The sequence below is a fragment of the Clupea harengus genome, chromosome 8 (genome assembly GCF_900700415.2).
Source record: "Clupea harengus chromosome 8, Ch_v2.0.2, whole genome shotgun sequence".
NCBI lineage: Eukaryota > Metazoa > Chordata > Actinopteri > Clupeiformes > Clupeidae > Clupea > Clupea harengus.
The window spans coordinates 28,464,340-28,485,718 of NC_045159.1; the positions used below are offsets into that span (position 1 = coordinate 28,464,340).

At 42.8% G+C, this 21,379-nt stretch overlaps 2 protein-coding genes across 5 annotated transcripts in view; both read left to right on the top strand.

Moving 5' to 3' along the window:
- LOC105901507 (brain mitochondrial carrier protein 1) overlaps positions 1-21,379 on the top strand; it is a 32,611-nt gene that overhangs the window by 7,491 nt on the left and 3,741 nt on the right. For 2 of the 4 annotated variants that reach the window (XM_031572626.2, XM_031572625.2), the window contains 5 exons: positions 2,633-2,718; positions 4,550-4,645; positions 5,633-5,757; positions 7,311-7,524; positions 7,908-9,689. In XM_031572626.2, the coding sequence (XP_031428486.1) occupies positions 2,633-2,718; positions 4,550-4,645; positions 5,633-5,757; positions 7,311-7,524; positions 7,908-7,949 (563 nt within the window). In that variant the 3' untranslated portion in view covers positions 7,950-9,689. Of the gene's footprint in view, positions 1-2,632; positions 2,719-4,549; positions 4,646-5,632; positions 5,758-7,310; positions 7,525-7,907; positions 9,690-21,379 lie in introns of those variants that run through there. The other 2 variants (XR_004164185.2, XR_004164184.2) reach the window with 2 other exon arrangements.
- LOC116221573 lies at positions 12,936-14,238 on the top strand. The gene is made up of 2 exons (XM_031572765.2): positions 12,936-13,684; positions 14,074-14,238. The coding sequence occupies exons 1-2, from the start codon at positions 13,121-13,123 to the stop codon at positions 14,236-14,238; spliced, it is 729 nt and encodes a 242-aa protein (XP_031428625.1). The 5' UTR covers positions 12,936-13,120.

A 21,379-nucleotide genomic window follows, 5' to 3' on the forward strand; every position in this document is an offset into this window, starting at 1 on the left:
TATGTCAGATCAGCAAGACTATGGTGGCTATAATCTTCTTTTGAATATGTATGCTATATTGTTAGTTGGACAATATTTATCTATCATATAGGTGTCATTTTAAAGCTTAATTTAGATTTTTTGTAGGCCTAATGCGACGCTTCTTATGAGGTTAAATTAATTCATCTGAAGTATATTTCTAATAGCCAACTCTTGAATGTGCTTTGATAAATTGTGGTCATGCAAAAGTTAATTAAATAATGTATCTCTATAGTTTGGATGAGAAGAACAGACTACATCAACGCCAGCCAGCCAGCCACCCACCCAGCATAACCAAACACATACCAATAACCCCAAATCTATAAAACTGGGCTTCAGACAGCGTATGTTGTATAGTGAAGGAGGGCCTTTACGGATCCCGGGTACAGCATACAGCGCGCGTTGCGGCTGTCACCAGCCAAATGGGCAATATTGGTTGATTTTATTTAATCCATTCTGAGAGTGATTTACAATGATATTAAAATCATAGGTAAAGGTTGTTTATGTCAAACAATGTCAGAGTAGGTCTGATTTTGGCCGGTAAAAAATATGATTGGCTGGTAATTTTTTTCATCTACCAGCCATGTTGGCTGGTAAGCCAAAAAGTAAATTTCGAGCCCTGCCTGTGGCGATAAATACTTTCTAGCATAATTCATGACTTTGTCATGGTCGGAATCTGCAATGAGAGGCTGCCTGAACACTGAGGTGAAGGACTTCCCTTCCGGTCTGTTTTTTTTTTTTTTTTTTTCTTTCTCTCGTTCTGCTACATTTGGGGGATGCCTTGGTATATGAAAAGTTGGAAGTGTGTCCATTGACATATTCGACTTGAGTTGAACAATGTCAGCATACAGTTTGACACAAATGGTTGTCCATTCAGCTTGACTAATCTGACTAGCCATGCTAACCCACCTAGAACACTCCAGCTGATCACACCACAACCGGTGCACTTCAAAAAGCAGGTCAAACGTTCTCAGGGAAGTGCTGTACTGTTGGTGCGAGTGGTGACATTAGACATAAATAGACTATTTTGACAGTAATAGTTTGGGCCACAAGGGGTACCCAACCAAGGTAGTTGCACACGAATCCCGAGCGTCCTGTAACGAAAGATTTGCGGTAAATATACGTATCATTCCACCCCCATTTAACAGTTATAGAGCCTGATGTGTCGTAAACGTCAAGCAAATGTTTTATACCAGGCTAACTTAACTGTGGTCGTCAAACCATCACCTGACCACCTGACACCAAACGAGTGGGTGATGTGGCAGTGGTTAAAACAGACTGTGCACTACAATTAACGTAGTTGCAGTGGTTAAAACAGACTGTGCATAACCTTATACCACCATGAGGAGGTCAGAAGCAGCGAAAAAGAGTTGCAATTTAACATCAAAGCTTGTTTTCTGCATGATTTATGCAGTAAATGAGAAAATGTGCAGTGTAGTGAAAAAACGATTTTGCGGAATTCGCAGAATTGTAAAAAAAACTGGGGGGGGACTGCCCTTTTGTGTAGCCCTCTCCTGTAGAGGGTCCATCCACTGGAACTAACATCATGTCCACACAAGAGAGAAGAAGCCAGACTGTGCCAACTCAAGCGTTTAGGATGTGTGTGTGTGTGTGTGTTTTAACCCAGGTTTGGTGTACCTGGCGCCACTATGGCTAGGTCCTGTTTGGTTTGATCCTATTCCAGATTTTTCTTTTAGATTTGCCTCAAGGAAAATGACACATGGCTGTGTGTGTGTGTGTGAGAGAGAGAGAGAGAGAGAGAGCGAGCGAGCAGGTCAGGTTGTGTGTGTGATGTCATTGGTGGGGGAAGCAAAATCTGTTTTATTTTTATTGATCATCTTTTTAGAAGTCCTTTTTCCCAATATGCATGCCTTGCTGGCCACTGTGTTTTGAATGCTTATTTTGATACAGGCAGTGGTTTGGCCTGCTGGTTGGCGGGGATACGTCCGCCTCTACTCCTACCCAAAATTGAACGGGGCTTGGGACGACCTCTCTAACTATTGGTCACACATTGATCAATCAAGGATCACTGTAACTATTGTTCCTAAACTTGATCCATTTCGTATATTTCAGTTTTGTTTCTTTTTTTTTTTAATACATTTCCTTCCCTCCTTGTCTCTCATCCTTCTTCCAACTTGTAGGTTTTTAACCACAGAACTAACTCTATTTGTGTTTTTCCCCAAACAACCCTTATAACCCCTTTTATCCAAACTGCTAAAAGTCTCATTTCACTGAGGCACATGCAGAGGAAAACCGCTAATTAAGGGGTCAATGTCCATCTTTCATCTACGTTAATTGTAGTGCCTATGCTATATGCATCATAGAGGACAAATGACTTCTCATAGGCCCTTTTTTGATAGAAAGTGATATGAATATTTCTCTCTAGTTTCCCCTGTTAACATATCAGGGAATGAAGAGAACAAGTTCATAGTGCACGTGTAGCATATGAAGCAATGGTTCCAGTCATTTTCTCAAAGCAGCAGAATGATTGGCTGTTCCATGATACTGTACTTCCCTTGTCTCTCTTTTTAAGTTTCCCTCTCATGTATTTACATCTGGTCTGGAGACGACGCATTCTATTTTTCTAATGGTCCTCAAATGTTTCTGTTTCCAGATGAGACCATAGTCATTAACGTGTTCTGTGGAGTGGTATCAGGAGTCCTGTCCTCGTCATTGGCCAACCCCACAGATGTGCTGAAGGTACTTTGAACTCTCGACATTGATTGATTGATTGGTTGGTTGATTTATTGGTTGATTGATTGATTGATTGGTCTCACGTATGGTGGTGAAAGGTGCAGTATGTAGGATTTAATGGCACCTAGTGGTGAGGCTGCAGATTGCAACCAACTGCATTCCTCTCCCTTTCCAAGCATGTAGGAGAAGCTATGGTGGCTGTCAGGTGCCATAAAAATGCAAAAGGCCCTCTGTGTTTTGGTTTGTCCGCTCTGGGCTGCTGTAGAAACATGGTGGCTTCCGTGGAAGAGGACCCGCTCCCTATGTAGATATGAAGGGCTCATTCTAAGCTAACAAAAACATCATGATTCATAGTTACATGTGATTATACACTAATGAAAACATAATTATGAATAATATATTCCATAATGGTATATCCTAATAAATCATTCTACTACATACTGCACCTTTTAACTGGGGAGATAAACTGACATTGATGCAGTCCTGTGCATCATCTTAATGTGCAGGTGTTGAACTACACTTTATCTCCCAGTCTGTTACGTAGATCTGCTATCAGCAATCATAGTTTGTAGTTGATGGAAATGGTTATCTATAGATCATCTATTCAGATGGAAATACTCAGCCTTTTACACATCCCACATCCACTCAACAGAGGTTGCCATTTTTTTATATATATATGGTTACTTACATAAAATGCATAGGAAAGGGCCTCACATATTAGTACTGTCTGCCGGGTCAAGCAGGATGTGGTCACTGAAAACAACAAGCCACGTGCAGGTCTCTTCTTCCACAGTTTTACCTTCTGGTCATGTTGATGCGCACCAATCACCAATCACCTGCTTTGTCCTTTCCTTCAAAGTGGGGGTGTTACACAGATAATGTTAATAGTTTATTTGTACTTGAGTTAGGACATTTAGTTTTGACTTAAGTCTGTTTTCATCTTTTGATGCAGCACTCATCTCTGACTGTTGTCATTGGAACGTAATATGAGACATGTTTATGAGTACAACTGATCCCAGATGGGTTGATTTACATTATAGTGTTGGCTGATTTTATGCAGATGTTCAGCAAATAAGGCAGAACTTCAGAAACACTGAGCTTGTCATTAATGGTATGTAATTGCCATCTCACAACACATTCATTTCCAGTCTCAACTTACTAATGAGAGATGAATCTAGAACATGTTCTTCATATTTAAAAGAGCTGTTATCTAATACCTTTACATATAGTCTGTTTTCAGCTGTTGCCAGTATTGTTTCTAGGCACTGTGTGTAGGGATGAAGAACCCTTAGGGCTGCCAACCTTTGAAGACTTTGTTTCTATACTCTAACGGTGCAAACCCATGACAGCGACGCGATACGCTTCCATCACTTTGAGTGGGCGTGTTGTAGCGTGTGGAAATAGCATTTTCAAACTGTCAGAGACGATACCAAACATTCTGATTGGCCGCTGCGGGAAAAATCGCTCCTCATTTGCATAGGATTCAACATTTTTCAACTTTTATCGGTCGCGTCGCCCCAAAAAGGTGGTCTACGTCACAATGGATTGGCTCCCGTTGAAATGCATGGGATTAGAATATCGCGTCGCTCGTAACGGTGTCATGGGTTTCCACCGTAAGACTAAGTCTGTATAGAATTTTCCAAGCAGCTAACACAAAGCTAGATAAGGGACTGGGCCCAACATGAAGCGGCTAACGCAAAGCTAGATAAGGGACTGGGCCCAACATGAAGCGGCTAACACAAAGCTAGATAAGGGACTGTGCCCAACATGAAGCATGTGTGCCTGTGAGTGTGAGTGGCACCTGATTTTGCCTTTGGCCCCTCCCTGTTCTCCTCAGATTCGCATGCAAGCGCAAGGCGCCCTGATGCAGGGCAGCATGATGGCCAACTTCATGAACATCTACCAGACAGAGGGCACCCGTGGCCTGTGGAGGGTAAGGGGGAAAGTCCTGCTTTGTCATCCTGTTCTGCAACCAACCGCCCCCCAAAAAGATACAAACTACATTTTAGTTTTCTGGAACACCCTGCCCTTTTGACTGCCTGTATTTACTTGGCACATGTTTACATTTACATTTAGTCATTTAGCAGACGCTTTTATCCAAAGCGACTTACATATGTGCGACTTACAATGTATACACATTTTACACTGATGGCACACTGCACATCAGGAGCAATTAGGGGTTCAGTGCCTTGCTCAAGGATGCTTCGACAGGGAATCGAACTAGCAACCTTCTGATTACTAAACGACTTCTCTACCACCTGTACCACTGTCGCCCCTGTTACCCACTTCCATACCCTCTTGTAACCACCAATCTTTGACACACACAGAGATGCAAGCTTCGACCTGTGGTTTTTGATATGGGGAAGTTATGTGATTTTAACCTTTAGGGTAATACTCTCAATCAATCAATTCAATTTTATATAGCGCTTCTCTATATACCCGAAGTCGCTTTACAGAGTCCAGAGTCCAGTAGTCATACCGGTGGTGGTAAGCTACCCCTGGGGCAGACTGACAGAAGCGTGGCTGCCAATCAGCGCCAACGGCCCCTCCGACCACCACCAACATTCATTCACATTCACACAATGCAATGCATGTCTTTATGATGGTGGGGGAAACCGGAGTACCCGGAGTAAACCCACGCAGGCACGGGGAGAACATGCAAACTCCACACAGAAAGGACCTGGAACGACCTGGAAGGACCGGGATGCGAACCCAGGGCCTTCTTGCTGTGAGGCGACAGTGCTAACCACTGAGCCACCGTGCTGCCCTAAACTCTGTTTAAGGGGATACATATTATTCCTATTTAATAGGATTAATTTAATAGGATTATTTAATAGGATAATTCCATATTATTCCTAATGTTTTCCCTGTGCAAGTGATGAGTCTTCATACCAATAACTGATGAATTATCCAATCACAGGGTGTAATACCTACAGCACAGCGAGCGGCCATTGTTGTTGGGGTGGAGTTACCTGTATATGACATCACGAAGAAGCACCTCATTGGTTCAGGAGTGATGGATGACAGCATCCTCACACATTTTATGTAAGTAACTGGAAATTAACTTTTATCTCACAAAAGTTTGCTGTTATTAACAGTAAGGAGTTTTCAGGTCTTAAACTAGCGAGCTAACTAGCTACACTAGTCAAGCTAATTTGCATTTCCATTACAAGTTGACCAGCGGCAAACTATGCTGCGCTGAACTCATTTTGGACCCTCTCCTGATGGGGCCAACAGCAGAATGAAGCTGAAGATACTCTCTCTCTTTTGGGATTTACTCGGTCATCATTCAGCGCTTGCCATAGTGTGTCAGTATTTATGTATATCAAGACATGAATAAGGCAGATCGGGTTAAAGATCTGCAAAGTGTCAATTGTAACTATAACGACGATTGTAAACGGTGTACTGCCCATCGGCATTTCTGTGTTTAGGCAGAAATTGAATTAACAAAATAATCGTATTCTCTCATTGTGACAAGTGCCGTAAACTCGATAAAACGCTGGCAACCAATCTCACAGAGAATTAGAAACAGCAATGTTAGCAAGGATTCATGCAACTTCCGTTATCTTTGACCGAAGAAAGAAGTACTAACCTGGAAACTAAACAGGTTGGTTTCTCTCTAGACTAAACCCAATGTGTCCGTTGTGGGCCTATGTTAGACAGGCCTAAACCCATGTATGGCCCCTGGGGTATAAACAGAGGGCATTTTTTTTTTTAAATTTGAAGATGATTCCAAAACTAGTTGCCTATAAAAACTTGCATCAAAGAAAAGTTTCAAATTGGACCTGTATGTCAAACTGTACCACGGATGATATTTAATCATATCTGTGTTTTAGAAAAGAACCGAAAAGGCTTGTACCTGAAACACACTTTACCCACAACTCCTTGTTGTGTCATTTCCCACCACTTGTTTTCTTGTACCCGCTCACTCTCTGCCTCACTCTCTGCCTCACTCTCTGCTCACTCTCTGCTCACTCTCTGCCTCACTCTCTGCCTCACTCTCTGCTCACTCTCTGCCTCACTCTCTGCTCACTCTCTGCCTCACTCTCTGCCTCACTCTCTGCTCACTCTCTGCCTCACTCTCTGCCTCACTCTCTGCCTCACTCTCTGCCTCACTCTCTGCCTCACTCTCTGCTCACTCTCTGCCTCACTCTCTGCTCACTCTCTGCCCACTCTCTGCTCACTCTCTGCCTCACTCTCTGCTCACTCTCTGCCCACTCTCTGCTCACTCTCTGCCCACTCTCTGCCCACTCTCTGCCTCACTCTCTGCCTCACTCTCTGCCTCACTCTCTGCCTCACTCTCTGCCTCACTCTCTGCTCACTCTCTGCCTCACTCTCTGCCTCACTCTCTGCCTCACTCTCTGCCTTACTCTCTGCCTCACTCTCTGGCTCACTCTCTGCTCACTCTCTGCTCACTCTCTGCCTCACTCTCTGCCTCACTCTCTGCCTCACTCTCTGCCTCACTCTCTGCCCACTCTCTGCCTCACTCTCTGCCTCACTCTCTGCTCACTCTCTGCCTCACTCTCTGCTCACTCTCTGCCTCACTCTCTGCCTCACTCTCTGCCTCACTCTCTGCCTCACTCTCTGCCTCTGTGCAGCTCCAGTTTCACCTGTGGCCTGGCGGGGGCGCTGGCCTCCAACCCAGTGGACGTGGTGCGTACGAGGATGATGAACCAGCGGGTGTTGTCAGGCAACCCGCTCTACAAAGGCACGCTGGACGGTGTCAGGCAGACCTGGAGAGGCGAGGGCTTCTTTGCACTCTACAAGGGCTTCTGGCCCAACTGGCTTCGTTTGGGCCCCTGGAACATTATTGTATCCTTTTCACAAGAGTTGAGGTTGAGGCGAAGGGGACTTAGAAGTGCACTAATGTTTTTGGTGCCTAAAGCATGCGTACCTAAACATGCAGTAGGTAGATTTCAGGTAAGGTTTACTTTTGAATTCAAGAATCAGATATCATGAAATATCATTACAGTATTCACTGTTGTTGTCTTGTCCAAAAAAAAAAGAAAAGAAGATTTGTCTATTTGTCAATCAGGAAGCGCCAATGCATTATTTGGTAGTACTAGTAGTACTTAGTCTTGCCACTAGAGGTCAACAAATCACAAACAAATCATTCACAACTACATGCTATAGTATAGAGGTTATTAGGATAGGTTAGCCTTGAACTTCTTGGATCTTCCTTGACCTTTCTTCAGTTCTTCATCACATATGAGCAGCTGAAGAAGCTTCCTTTATAGCCGGGCCAGCAGGACGGCCCTAGTTGGACTGGGATCTGAACCGTCTCCCTGAATGTCTTTGCACATTCACCATCACTCTTTGATCACGCGTGTGTGTATATGCTCCACAAATTAGTTACGTTTTATTTGAATGTTTTTTGTGCGCAGTTTCATTTTTGCTTTGTTTGTTTTTATTTGTTTTTATTTATTTATTTATATATTTATTTATTGTCACACATTTCACGTAGCTCATTTGCTCCATAGGACTCCATCCCCATCCCCGCTTCCCTTCAGATCCCCTCCCTGGCAGCTACAAATAAAATGTTGGTCCCTTTCAGACCACGCTGGAATCCACAGTACGGGGGAAAACCTAGTAACATAGTGAGCGAGCGACACTTGGAATTTGATTTATATTTAAAAAAAAATAATGAATTAAGCAATAGTTTTTATTTGGCCTGCCTTTCTTTGAATGTTGGTGGCAGCCCCACTTGGGAGTGTGGAGCTGTGATGGTGGTATGTGTAGTAAGGTTGGGTGGCAGTGATCAGGACCGCGGCTGAAGTCACTGAAACGTAACTGTGCACTGCAGACACACACTCTTGTGTCAGTGGTCAGTGGTCAGATGGTCCCCCTTGATGTAATCCTACTTCTGGTAGATCCTTCCCCAAAGTGATCAGATGCTCCAGCGGAAGCCCCCCTGTGCACTGCAGACACACACTCTTGTGTCAGTGGTCAGTGGTCAGATGGTGCCCCCTTGATGTAATCCTACTTGTGGTAGATCCTTCCCCAAAGTGATCAGATGCTCCAGTGGAAGCCCTAAAATGCACCTAGGTTTAAGATACAGTAGGCAGCATGTACATCTAGTAGTAGTGAAGTTAAATGCCTTTTTTCTTTCTTTTTTTTTTTATTACCCAAAATAAAATAATAGGTATAAAAAAAACACCTCTTTAGATGAATTGGCACCTTGGGAATGTGTGCACAAATGTCATCTGCTGCCTTGCCTATGTAAAAAAAAAAAAAAAAAAGGAATTTTCAAGATGTTTCGGATGTTTCTAGGCAATGGCCTTTTCAGTCTTACATTCAACACTTTTTGGCTTAACCAAATTGCTCACCACATTTTTTGTTCCAGTGCTGCCTATGGCACCTTTTAATGCCTGTCTTCATATTTGTTCAGGAAATAATCTGAGATCGCTGCCAGCTTGGTTTATACTCTTCTCTTAGAGGAGGTTTCCTATGGCAAAGAGCACACACACGTAAACTGAGGAACCTGTTAGTTAGTTTGTTTCAGCCAGACACACACACACACACACAGGACAGGACAAATAAAAGGATCCTACTCCCTCAGCCAATGAGGCTCCTTATGGGGCCTGTGCTTCACCCAGGAGACACTGAACTTCACCCATCTAGGCTGGAGGGCAGAACTGGTGTGTTGTGGACCCGTAGCTATGTTCGGCATGACCGGACCCAAAACTGAATTCTCATCCCAGTTTTTTGTGATCCCAAAAAATCCGATTTGAGCTGCATGTGGGCTTTTGTCTTCAACCCAATAATGTGAGTGTGATGGAGCTTTTCCCCATCAAAGTCTGGAACAATTCAAGGACTCTAGAAGTGTCCAAAACTACATAGTAAGATTTGTGAATATTTTTTTGGAATAAGTAATCTGGAGACACTTTGATGAACTTGAATATGTTACTTGTTTGTTTTTCTGAGCCAATATGGTTTGTGTGTAATGTTTTTTTTTTTTCATCTTTCCTATTATTATTATTATTATTATTATTATTATGATTATATTTCATCTTTAAATGTATTGCTGGAAATGCTCTGCTGTAGCTTGTGGTGTGGGGCCACCTTGTTGTGCACTAAACTTAACAACATTTTCGCAACATTTGATCAGACTTGCTGTATGAATTTCCTCCAAAAGGCTGTTGCACTAGTACTTGGCTTACACACCTTCTAGTTTTTTCCAAAGGTTTTTGTGTCTTTTTGTGTTTTAGCATTATGGCTTGCTGTATCGCTTCTCAATTCCAGTAAATCCTTGCTTGCGTCCTGATGTGCATTTAAACATGGTGGATAGTCATTCACAGCCACCCCTGTGGAGCTTGACCATTTGACCATTGAGCAACATTTAGGAATGTCACTCTACGAAGTAGTAATTCCCTGAAGTTATTCCCATGTTACTGTAAAGGGTCCCGAGTCCTGGAATAGTTGCGGTGGAAAAGGTCCTACAGAGTTCGCTGCAGGAAAGGGGATGGTTACATTTACATTTTACTTTTATCCAAAGCGACTTACAAGGAAATTGCATTTATACATCAGGAGCAGTTTTAGGGGTTCAGTGTCTTGCTCAAGGAAACTTACACACTTGGTAAGGAGGAGTGGGGAATCGAAATAGCAACCTTCCGATTACTAAAGGACTCCTCTACCCCCTGTACCACCGTCGCCCCTGTGAACTGAGATTGGAGTCTTGTGATCTGCTGCAGTGAAGGTTTCTGGTCTGGGCCACATGTGTCCTCCCCCCCCCCCCCCCCTCATCAGAAAGGGTAGTCTTCCACTGATCTCAGAGTCGCCTTTGCCAGCTGGCCTGGTGTTGCTGTTGGCCAGTTTGAAATAGTTTGGGAGCTCTCACCGACTGACTAGTTTGGGAGTCCCACCTACAGCAGTCAATATCCATGGTCAATAGGTCAATATCCATGTCTGGAGTATGAGGAACGACCCCCTTAGTCTACCCCTTAGCACAGGATTGGTGTGGGGATTGGACCCCCTTAGTCTCCCCCTTAGCACAGGATTGGTGTGGGGATTGTGCTTGACCACAGCATCATTGGCCAGCAGATTTAGATGGACATCTGTGGCAGCGCGATTGCCCTGGGACTGGACCAATGTCTGCGGAGCTCCAAGAATGGTCATAACTCTCTTGATCCTTGGCAGGCTAGAGATTTAGTAGACCAGGTTAGTTATAACTATGTACTGCACGGGCGAGACTCACAGAGTGTTGTGTATAAACCATAAATCATGGTTTGCAATCCAGTACTCTGGTTTGTATATAGACTGAGTTGCGCATGCAGAGTTTGATTTGTTAAGGCAGGGTGTTGTACATAGTATCATTATGGGGAAGATGCCTTTTTTAATTATTTCCCCACTTTTCAGTTTTAAACTAATTTTAAAGATTGTTAGACGATAGGTGACATGAGGGGACAACTTTATGTAGCAATTGAGTACTGCCAAAGTACATGTACAGCTTTGGAAGCTGGTCAAGCCACCACAATAATGGGTCATACACACTCCATAGGAATACACAGTTACTTGTCCTGAGCTGATAGAACATGTCATTTGCCACTTCACACCTTGCCTCGCCATTCACTCATTCTGCTTTTTGTATGCATAAAAAAATGTCCAATTGGTTCACTGTATTGCCACATTAGACTTGTGGAAAAATCTATTTCTATTGTAATGCCTAATTATTTTATACATTGTTTATTGTATAAGGTTAGAAAGAGCAGACACCTGAAAATCAATCGTAAGCTGGAAGCTTTGGTTTTCAGTCCAGCAGTTCAGCCTGGTTTAAGTACACACTGTTTTGCATACCTGGTTTGTTTTGAATTTGCCTTTTAAGAATCACTAACAGTGAATGTTTGCACTTTTTTTTTTTATTTATTTTTTTTTATCTTCCAGTTCTTGTAACGTGCAGCCAAGGCCAACAGACCCATCCTATGTGCCAGTATTGAAGTTGATTTGTAGAAATCAGTTTTCATTTAGTATTTCAATTCTGTTTAGCGTATTGTGCGTATGATGCGTTTTCCCAGCATTTATGACCCTCCACGCTTTAATTCTGTCTGAGAAATGAGCTGTGTTAACCTTGATTATCTGGTCAAGGATATTACAGACAAGTAAAGAAATGTTTCCCCTGATTTTTTTTAAAATTTTTTATAATTTGTTTCCTGCTTCAAGCTAGGTTTTAAACTAACAAGTAATAAGGTACTTTTAATCAATAATATTTTGAGTAAGGGCATGGAAATGCTACTTTTTCTACTTTGACACACACGGAAAGTAGCCAAACTTTGCTGCTGTTTTGGAGAGATCCCTGGTTGCCACTGGTTCTGGTTCTGGTACGTATTTGGCACTTGTCCAGGTCAGATCTGATGACCAATGGGAGGATCTACCAGTGAGCCATTCGGGGCCCTGGAACAGTGGCAAGAACAGAGATTTTCTGCAGGTTTATCTGAGCTCAACCTGCGTTTAAACAACACAGGATCAAAACATGGATCCCTAGCATGTGCCTGGGAATGTTTTCAAGAATTTTCCAGTTTAAGAATGTGCAAGGAAGTTAATTCCAATTCTTTCTTTTTTTTCTTGTTTAAGTAAACACAGGAGGAAGTTATTTATATCAATAAAGCCATTCCAATATATTTGGATCTTTTATGTTTATTGCCTTGCCTGTTAAACCTAAGAATACTGATGCTTACAATTTTTAGTTTGAGTATTTACACAAGTATTTATTAGTGTCAAAACTGAAATAGGTATACTGGCGATTGTCTTGGTCATTTGCACTTTTGTCCAGACTCATTATATTGTTTTATTTGTAATTTATTTTGAGTTTGCCCATCTGAGTGGTTTAATAATGTAAGAACTTGTATTGTTTGAGGGAGATTGGTTTTGGCTTTGTATTTAACTGTGCACCTGGGAAATGATTAAAGAAGATATTTAAAACTTTATTGTGGACTGATTCTTCTTAGCCAGTGGGGTATTTGACGCAGGCCTTGCTAATGTACGGTCTTGCCATCTCCACCATTGGTATAGCTTATGCTTTTTGTGCTTTTTACCCCTCGCCAACATCCGTGTAGCAGCCTAACCGAAATCCTGAGGGAGTGTAGGTTCGATCATTCAACGAAAAGAGTAGTTTAATTATCACCCCAGAGACCTTGGCCCTCTTCTGACATGCGCGTTCATCGCAGTTTGGGATTCCTAGATAGGAGGTGTGTCTCTGTGAAATATTTGCATATTCAACCACTGGCACTTCTACTGAACACCGCTTTTCCAAGGAAGTAGCGTACAATAGCACTGACGCAGATTATTGAGTCCACACTGTCTGTCGTCTGTTCTCGTGATCCCAGCTTGCACTTTCTTGTATAATATATGTTGTTAATCGGAGAGAGATACTGAAAAACAAGTCCAGCACGGGTGAACTTAACTTCTTGCCGAGATGACGCTTCCCTATACCCAAGCTTCCACGATGTATCGTACAGTCAGCGTAGGTTCGGATCCTTCAGGAACGTTTCTGTCTCCTGGTAGTGACGGCGGATCGATGACCTACAGGACCCTGAACGTACCCTCTCCTATGTCTCAAGTACAGTACATAAATGGTGCCATGGACGGAAATGCTCATATCAGTGACGGCGGAGCGATGACTTACAGGACCCTGAACGTATCCTCTCCTCAAGTTCAGTACATAAATGGTGCCATGGACGGGAATGTTCCTATCAGTGACGGCGGAGCGATGACCTACAGGACCCTGAATGTATCCTCTCCTCAAGTACAATACATAAATGGTGCCATGGACGGAAATGCAGTTTATGGTGGTGTGCGTTACCTGGTCCCTGTTCAGAGGAACGATTCTTCCTACGTAGTGGTCAACCAAGCTGCGCAGGTTAGGCAACAGGTTATGCCACAGCAGGTCTTGACGCCTGTATACTTGCAGAACTACGGCGTACAGAGAGGTAGCGCCAGCAGTGTGGACGAGGCTGAAATAGTTTACCGTCATGTTGAGGTGAGTTCAAAAGTGTACCTGTTGTAATCACTTATAAGTGTTTGTTTTAGCCATTAGTGTTTAGGGGAGAGTAGTCTGTTATTTTGATCTGGTAATGATTGTGAACCTACCTGCATATATCATCTAAATTAAAAGGTTGGCCTGGACAACTTATCAGTAACCTATAGTCGTTTTGTTACACACTAAGGGCACTTGAAGTAGGCAATGTTTGGCATATGACATGCAGATGCCTCCTCCTCTGCGCAGGAGAGATCTAGCTTGACAAGTGTAGCTAAGTAAGAGGTGGTTAACAGTGGGGAGATGGAGCGCGTCCTTGAGGAAGATGAAGTCAGAATCACTGTACCTAGAGGGGAGGTCTATATCAAATCCACTTTGCACTATTTCCACAGGTGGATAATGGAAAAGCTCCCTCCGTTTTCAGCCAGACTTCAAGTCCCGCCAAGAGCCCAGAGCCGATCCCTCAAGAGGTACGCATACCGAAATGCATTTCGCATTGGCACATCTGCAAGTCCACATTCGTACATACACAAAACGGGCAGTGGGTGCTTCTTTGACTCTTAAAGTCATGTCATTTCTACATTTACATTTAGTCATTTAGCAGACGCTTTTATCCAAAGCGACTTACAAGGATGTATACACATTTACACTGATGGCACACTGCACACCAGGAGCAATTAGGGGTTCAGTGTCTTGCTCAAGGACGCTTCGACAGGGAATCGAACTAGTAACCTTCTGATTACTAAACGACTTCTCTACTTCCTGTACCACTGTCGCCCCATTTCTCAACTCCTAACCTGCTTAGCTGTTACCAAATTGACATTATTGTCATGCTGAGATAATGTACTCCAGTGATTACTGTTACTGTAGTTCCCTAAAGTCTTTTGGGGAGAATGCTGGCCTCTATACACTGCAGTGTGTGTAGCATTGACATACTAAGTAAGCTGCTCTCTGAGAGAGGCTCTCATCCTTGCACACACTCTTCCTGACACGTGCAAACCCATCTCACACACCTCAGTACACACACACACACACATCAAAGAACAAACCAAAAATACATATATACGTAGATGTGTTTCGAATGGTATGTGCAAATGCACATACAAGAACCACATATTAAATCATATCCAATAATCTGTCCTTTGAATTACTACTGTCAAAAAGGAAGTCTCCCTCTCACCCCCTCACTCACTCACTCACTCACTCACTCACTCACACACTCACTCACACACTCACTCACTCACTCACTTACTCACTCACTCACTCACTCACTCACTCACTCACTCACTCATTCACTCACTCACTCACTCACTCACTCACTCACTCACTCACCCCCTCACTCACCCCCTCACTCACTCACTCACTCACCCCCTCACTCACTTACTCACTCACTCGCTCACCCCCTCACTCACTCACTCACCCCCTCACTCACTCACTCACACACTCTCTCTTTGTAGCTCTCACTTATACCAACATTGTGCCCAGCTATGCACAGGTTCATCCAGCCTTAGCCTCCTTTGAAGACTATTATTGTACTAATGTTTGTCTCCAGTTGATAGTTGTGGCTGAGTAAGCATAGTTGTGTGTGTGTGTGTGTGTGTGTGTGTGTGTGTGTGTGTGTGTGTGTGTGTGTGTGTGTGTGTGTGTGTGTGTGTGTGTGTGTGTGTGTGTGTGTGTGTGTGTGTGTGTGTGTGTGTGTGTGTGTGTGTGTTGTGCCTATGTACCCACGCATGTGCGTGTCACTCTTCAGTAGAAAGAATCAACATAACCAAGAAGGGTGTGGTGAGGGTGTGGCATGTTTCAAGAACTGAATGATCCTTCATTAACTTCATAAATGACAATCATTTCCCCCATTCTCTTAGTTTCAATCACTAATTCACTTTTAGGGGTCGAGGCAACATTCATTCTGCATAGATTTTCCTCTAATGCCCAATAAACTTTGCGTCTAGTTGCCAGGTCAATTTCTTTGTATTTTTTTTTTACAGTAAGTGGATTCAAAGGTCTGTTTGGCAGACAGACAGGTAGACCGTGACACAGTGGTGTGTGAGACAGCTTCTCCGTCCGGTTCACTCTCAGCATTGGGAGCCGTTAAACAGATGGCACACATGGTACAAAATCATTCCTTTCGAGTCCTGTCATCACTTTAGGATTGTTAGATCAGGTTGTGGCATGTGAGACACTTTAGTGAAATGCTCTGTGTGCCTGTTTATGCAAACGTTCCCACTGTAACAGTGCCAACAGTTAGTTGTGAGGTTTGAAAGCCCTGCAATTGCATAACAGTATTGGTGGATCTGAGTATCTTGTCAGTCTAGGTGAGGTCCATATCTCACCTGTGTGCTAAAGTGCCCCTGACACAGGGTTCAAAGTTCACCTTAGATAATATGTTGGCAACACAGCTACGGGTGTGTATGTATGACAGAAAGTGGAAGCGCCTGTCAAGTGCAACAGACGGACGTAAGCTCATGGACTGCATGTGTAGGGGAAGTGTTGCCTGAGGTAGCCTGTGCATTAGACCGCAGCTATCAGCAGTACTTCTGCACAGCCGCAGTAGGATTTCTCTGGATCAGTGCCAAAAGTAGGGCTATAAATCTCTAGCTTCCCAAACAGTGTGATACAGCATCAATCAAGTCAAGTCAAAATCAGGCATTCAAAATAGTGTTTACAGTGCTTCATTTGTTTAATTGCGGTACATTAGGATGGGATTGGGATTGGGAATTGTTCATGTTTATATACAGTTTTCCAAATGTAGTCATAATTTAAAGCAAAATTGCATACAAATTGCATATTAGCATCTGCTGTTAGATTCAATGGAACACAAATCAGTTCTATTTAAGAGAACTTAAGAGGCTAGAAGTGTAGCCTAATGTGTGCTGTATAAACTGTAAAAAAAAAAACACTAACCAGTCTTTGCATTCACTGTGTGCTGCTGGCTTATGAGTCAGATGAAAGATTGGCCTAAGATGAGTCAGTTGTTTTCAAAGGTGTGATTAGATGGGTTGCTAAGCTTGTCTGTGGACTACAATCACTGCTCACAGCAAATGCCCCTCCATATATCATGACCAGTGTTGTCTCTGGCACGGAAAGCCTGGTGTGGCACTATTAACTTTGTGGGCTGCACGTGACTCATCAGTGAAACTACACACAAAACGACTTGCTCAATGAATCACAAATGCACACATTACCGTAACGTGCCGCACGAGTTATTAAGCAGTATACAATCATTGTGTTCTGCCACTGTGATAATAACACATCCAAAGTGACATTTCAGAGCAGGGGAGTCCATTGATTTCCAGGCCTTAACCTACAGCCAAAATAACATGCATCGTAATAATGCACTAGACTCATCAGTGGTGTGATGTTCATTGATTGAACAACAATCTTTTATCTGGGCAAACTCTAGATTGATTGAGCGATGTTTGTCATTTCCATACTTCGGGTAATGTCTAGATTTGTTCAGGTTTGCGGTACATGTCTAAGAGGATTAAGTCTGTAGTGTGGTCATATTTCGTTTTTTTTTATAAGAGTGCTGAGGGAAACTTAATTGGAGAGTCACCCTGTCTGCAGAACATGCAGAGAGAAGATCGCTACGAAAGGAAATCTTATCTGGTCTTATCATTACCACCCACCACCCACTACTTTATAGTGGGGAAAAAAGCTTCTTCTTCTGGTCAGGCGTGACCAGTGCTGAAAAAAACGGTACAATAGCCTACTAGATATTATCACTTGGGCATAGAATGTGAAGAAAGGCCTTTTTTGTTTGCTGTTTTCTTATTTGCAAAATGCCCAAAGTGCAGTTACCTCTCATGGCCACATGTTGCCACCTTTAATGTCAATGCACATTTGATAGGGTTCTCATATGTTTACATAACGTGTTGCTATTGGTGATTTTATTATTTGAATGTTTATGCAAACCAAAAGTGCATAGTGCTGCTAATTTTGTGGTTTTCAATATAAAACTTGGTGAAATCATTTCAGTTTTGTGTATCAGTAGTTTTTGAACATTTTCAGCACATTTCAACAAAACCGTGATAATACGGATAACCGTGATCATTTTGGTCACTCTAATCGTGACATTACATTTTCATACGGTTTCATCTCTGCTTGGCCTAATCCCTTTTATCTTGTAAGGCACAGAAGAGCTTGTACATGTTGTCCCTCATCATCGTGTAATGAGTCTCACCTCTGCCAGATGATAATGACAGAGGCGTCTGAGCTCTCTGGTGATTTTAATGGCTTTCTGCCTGCAGCGACAGCCCAAATCACTGGCATGTTTTGGGGAAATGTAGTCACGGGACGTGAGGCTTCACACGCATGTTAGGCAAACACATGGCAGGTTGACTTCTTCTAGCAGCTTTTGAGTAGGTAAGAGGGATCTTTGTGTAATGAGGGTTGCACCCAAAACATATTAAGATAAAGGACAGCCCGTCTATTATCAAATTGTTTCAGCTCTGCCTTATGTAGGGTGACCAGACGTCCTCTTTTACCCGGACATGTCCTTTTTTCGAGACCTAAAAAATCCTTCCGGCAGGGATTCCAAAAGCGTCTGGGATTTTGCCTCGTCGGATATTTGTGTTTCTCTGGGTCTTTCACAAACTAGTTATTACGTCCTTTCAAGTTTTGGAAAGGGTATCTCCCTTACGTTCCACCTTCTTGCGCGAGCTCTGACTTTATAAAGAGAACTGTCATTGGTCGACCGTCTTCCCAGTGTTGCCAGATATGATAATTATCCTCCAAATACGTTCCTTTTGAGCCTTTGAAACGATACGCCATTTCCAATCTGGCAACACTGAGCACCTTGCCGCCTCCACTAGTTGCATCATTTACAACAGTACATGACATCTGCATGTGCAAAAGGTGTCAAAACTTCGTCTCGGGGGAGGGGGCGGGGCGGGATCATCTGCATGTGAAAAAGATGTGCAAAAACTCCGTTGCGAGGGAGGGGGTGGGTCCCGGCAACGAAGTGTCCTCTTTTTCACAAACTCAAATCTGGTCACCCTACCTTATGTAAGGTGAAGACTATAATTACCTCGGCTCTAGTGCAGCTCTCGTCCCTAGCTGTTCTGTTTTACACATGTACCCATGCACACAGATCACCTTCTGGGCTCCAGCTTGCCAATCAGGCTGATTCAGCCAATTCATTTTGGTCCCTCTCTGTGACCTGCTTATGAAGGGCCGTGGTCCACAAGCCATTTTGAATACTCCAAACAGGCAAGGTAAACACTAGCGTGGTGTTTGTGAGAATACTCAGAGGTACTTCAGTAAACACAAGTGTGGTGTTTTTGAGAGTACTCGGAGGTGTTTTTGAGAGTACTCAGAGGTGTTTTTGAGAGTACTTAGAGGTGTTTTTGAGAGTACTCAGAGGTGTTTTTGAGAGTACTCAGAGGTACTTCAGTAAACACAAGCGTGGTGTTTTTGAGAGTACTCAGAGGTGTTTTTGAGAGTGCTCAGAGGTGTTTTTGAGACTACTCAGAGGTGTTTTTGAGAGTGCTCAGAGGTGTTTTTGAGACTACTCAGAGGTGTTTTTGAGAGTACTCAGAGGTGTTTTTGAGACTACTCAGAGGTGTTTTTGAGAGTACTCAGAGGTACTTCAGTATAATTACCTCTCCTTTTCCCAAGGCATGTTATTACCCGGATTCTTTTCTACGTTTAACCCATTGTAGCTCCAAGCCTGTGAAATGTGTCACAAATACTGTGCTTCAGCTCAAATACTGTGCTTCAGCTCCTAGAGCAGGATGCTAGCAAAGCTGAGGTGAACTGGAAAAGCAATATGGGTAGGGTTGGGTACCGAGAACCGGTACCAATATGGAACCGGTTCCAATACAACCGGTACCTACCCGGACCGAAATGCAACGCAGATTTCGGTGCTTCATTTCGGTGCCTGAGCCAATTGAACACGGTCGCTAGGCAGATTCCGTGGGGCACATGTAAAACTGCCCCAGCTCCCAACGTAAACTTTGTCTTGTGTCGCTCACGCTCATTGGTGTTTTCATAGCAACAGTCTTATGACAGTGAAGAGCAGGCAAGCACAAACAGAACTAGCCATCAACCTTTTAACAGAGAAAATACCGAAAGGTAAACGGTCAAAAGTGTGGCTGTATTTCGCACAAAAAGATTCAAACATCGCGACGTGCAGCAAATGCAACAAAATAATTGCGTGGAAAGAGGGGAGAGAAGGCAAGAGTCAACGGCAGATCAGCAACTGAAGACTGAAAAATAAACGGAGATGACAGATAAACTACCAACGGTAGTCTCTTTAAGGGGCAGTACACATTTTCTCGTACTCAGTGTGTTCAAGTAACAAGATTAACTATGAACAAGATAGAAAAGATAGGTATAAACAAATCATAAAATGGTGAAATTTCATGAAATAAATGCAAACAAAATAATACATTTTTGACTCCAAAGGCAAATATGCTCATATTTTTGCAAAAGAAGTTTGAAGCTGTTTTTTGTATTTATTTATATTTATTTAAGTATACTATAAACTGTTGTTTACAGTTAATATAATGTTCATAGTTTGAAGTTAAAAAGTTTGAAGCTGTAGTTGGAAGCCAAGTGTTTTGTATGGTTTTTATATTTATAATATACTTTAAACAGTTAATATATTGTTCAATTTGAAGAAAAAAAATTGCCTTGGCAATAAAAAAAGCCTTTCTTTAATGTTGTCAATCGTCGCTTTGCACTTTAAAAAAAAAAAAAGTATCGGTTCCGGCACCGTTTAGGCACCAGTATCGTTTTAAAAGTATCGGTTATGTACCGGTATCGGATAAAAACCAAACGATACCCATCCCTAAATATGGGAGGATACTGTATGGTTTTTATGTATTTGGTTCTCAAACTCATTTTGATACTAGGTATCTAGATATAATACTACAGGGTGTCCGCGGGGTATTAAAAAGTATTAAAAGGTGATAAATCAAAATTGCCAAATTTAAGGCCATTAAAAGTGTTAAATGTAGTTTTAGAGGTATTATTTTTTTTTAAATAGGTATTATTTTTTCAAGTGTCCTATTCTGATTGACATTCTATCTTCTAAAGTTCGCGTTAGTTCGTTTAAATGCGGGCTTTAGCAAAGCTGGGCACAATCAAAGATCTTCAGTATCAATCCTGAAGTCTCAACTTTGTATGTTTGATGCTGACGTCATATTCAGTGGTCGTTCGACATCTCAAACACTGCGCGCTTCAACTGGGTAGCCAACTGGCTGGCTTACGTTTTTGACTTGCTTAGGCATATCTTCAACGTCCAGACAACCATCGTCGTCGTCATGGGCAAATGCAAGTTTTCTGACAGCTGGGTGTAGTAGGGAATAACCGGCAGGCTTATTGTTCGGTTTGTAAAAAAAACATCAATGTCAACTGGATGGGAGCTAATGCACTTCGGTCGCATATGCAAACCACTAAACATAAAAATGGAATGCGTGGTCGGCGAGAGCAGTTCATTCTACCACTCTGCCAACTGTCTGTGCTGCTGCACCACCACCACCGAAAGCTAGTGCCACGGTACAAGCCAACGCTACGGCTCCAGCAACTACGTCTGACCTCCGGGTGACTATGGGCGCCACACCAACACTGCGTGCGGAGGATCTGTGGTGTTTAAACACTGCAGTTAAACACCACTCATTGAACTCCAACGAAGGAATTTCGGAGCTGTTTAAAGAAATGTTTCCCGACTCTGACATCGCAAAGTCATTCACGTGT

Bases quoted from the DNA above. Each gene is read 5' to 3' on its own strand.
- LOC116221573 (XM_031572765.2), top strand. From the start codon at position 13,121: ATGACGCTTCCCTATACCCAAGCTTCCACGATGTATCGTACAGTCAGC. The intron at 13,685-14,073 runs GTGAGTTCAAAA...CTATTTCCACAG, and splicing joins TAGTTTACCGTCATGTTGAG to GTGGATAATGGAAAAGCTCC.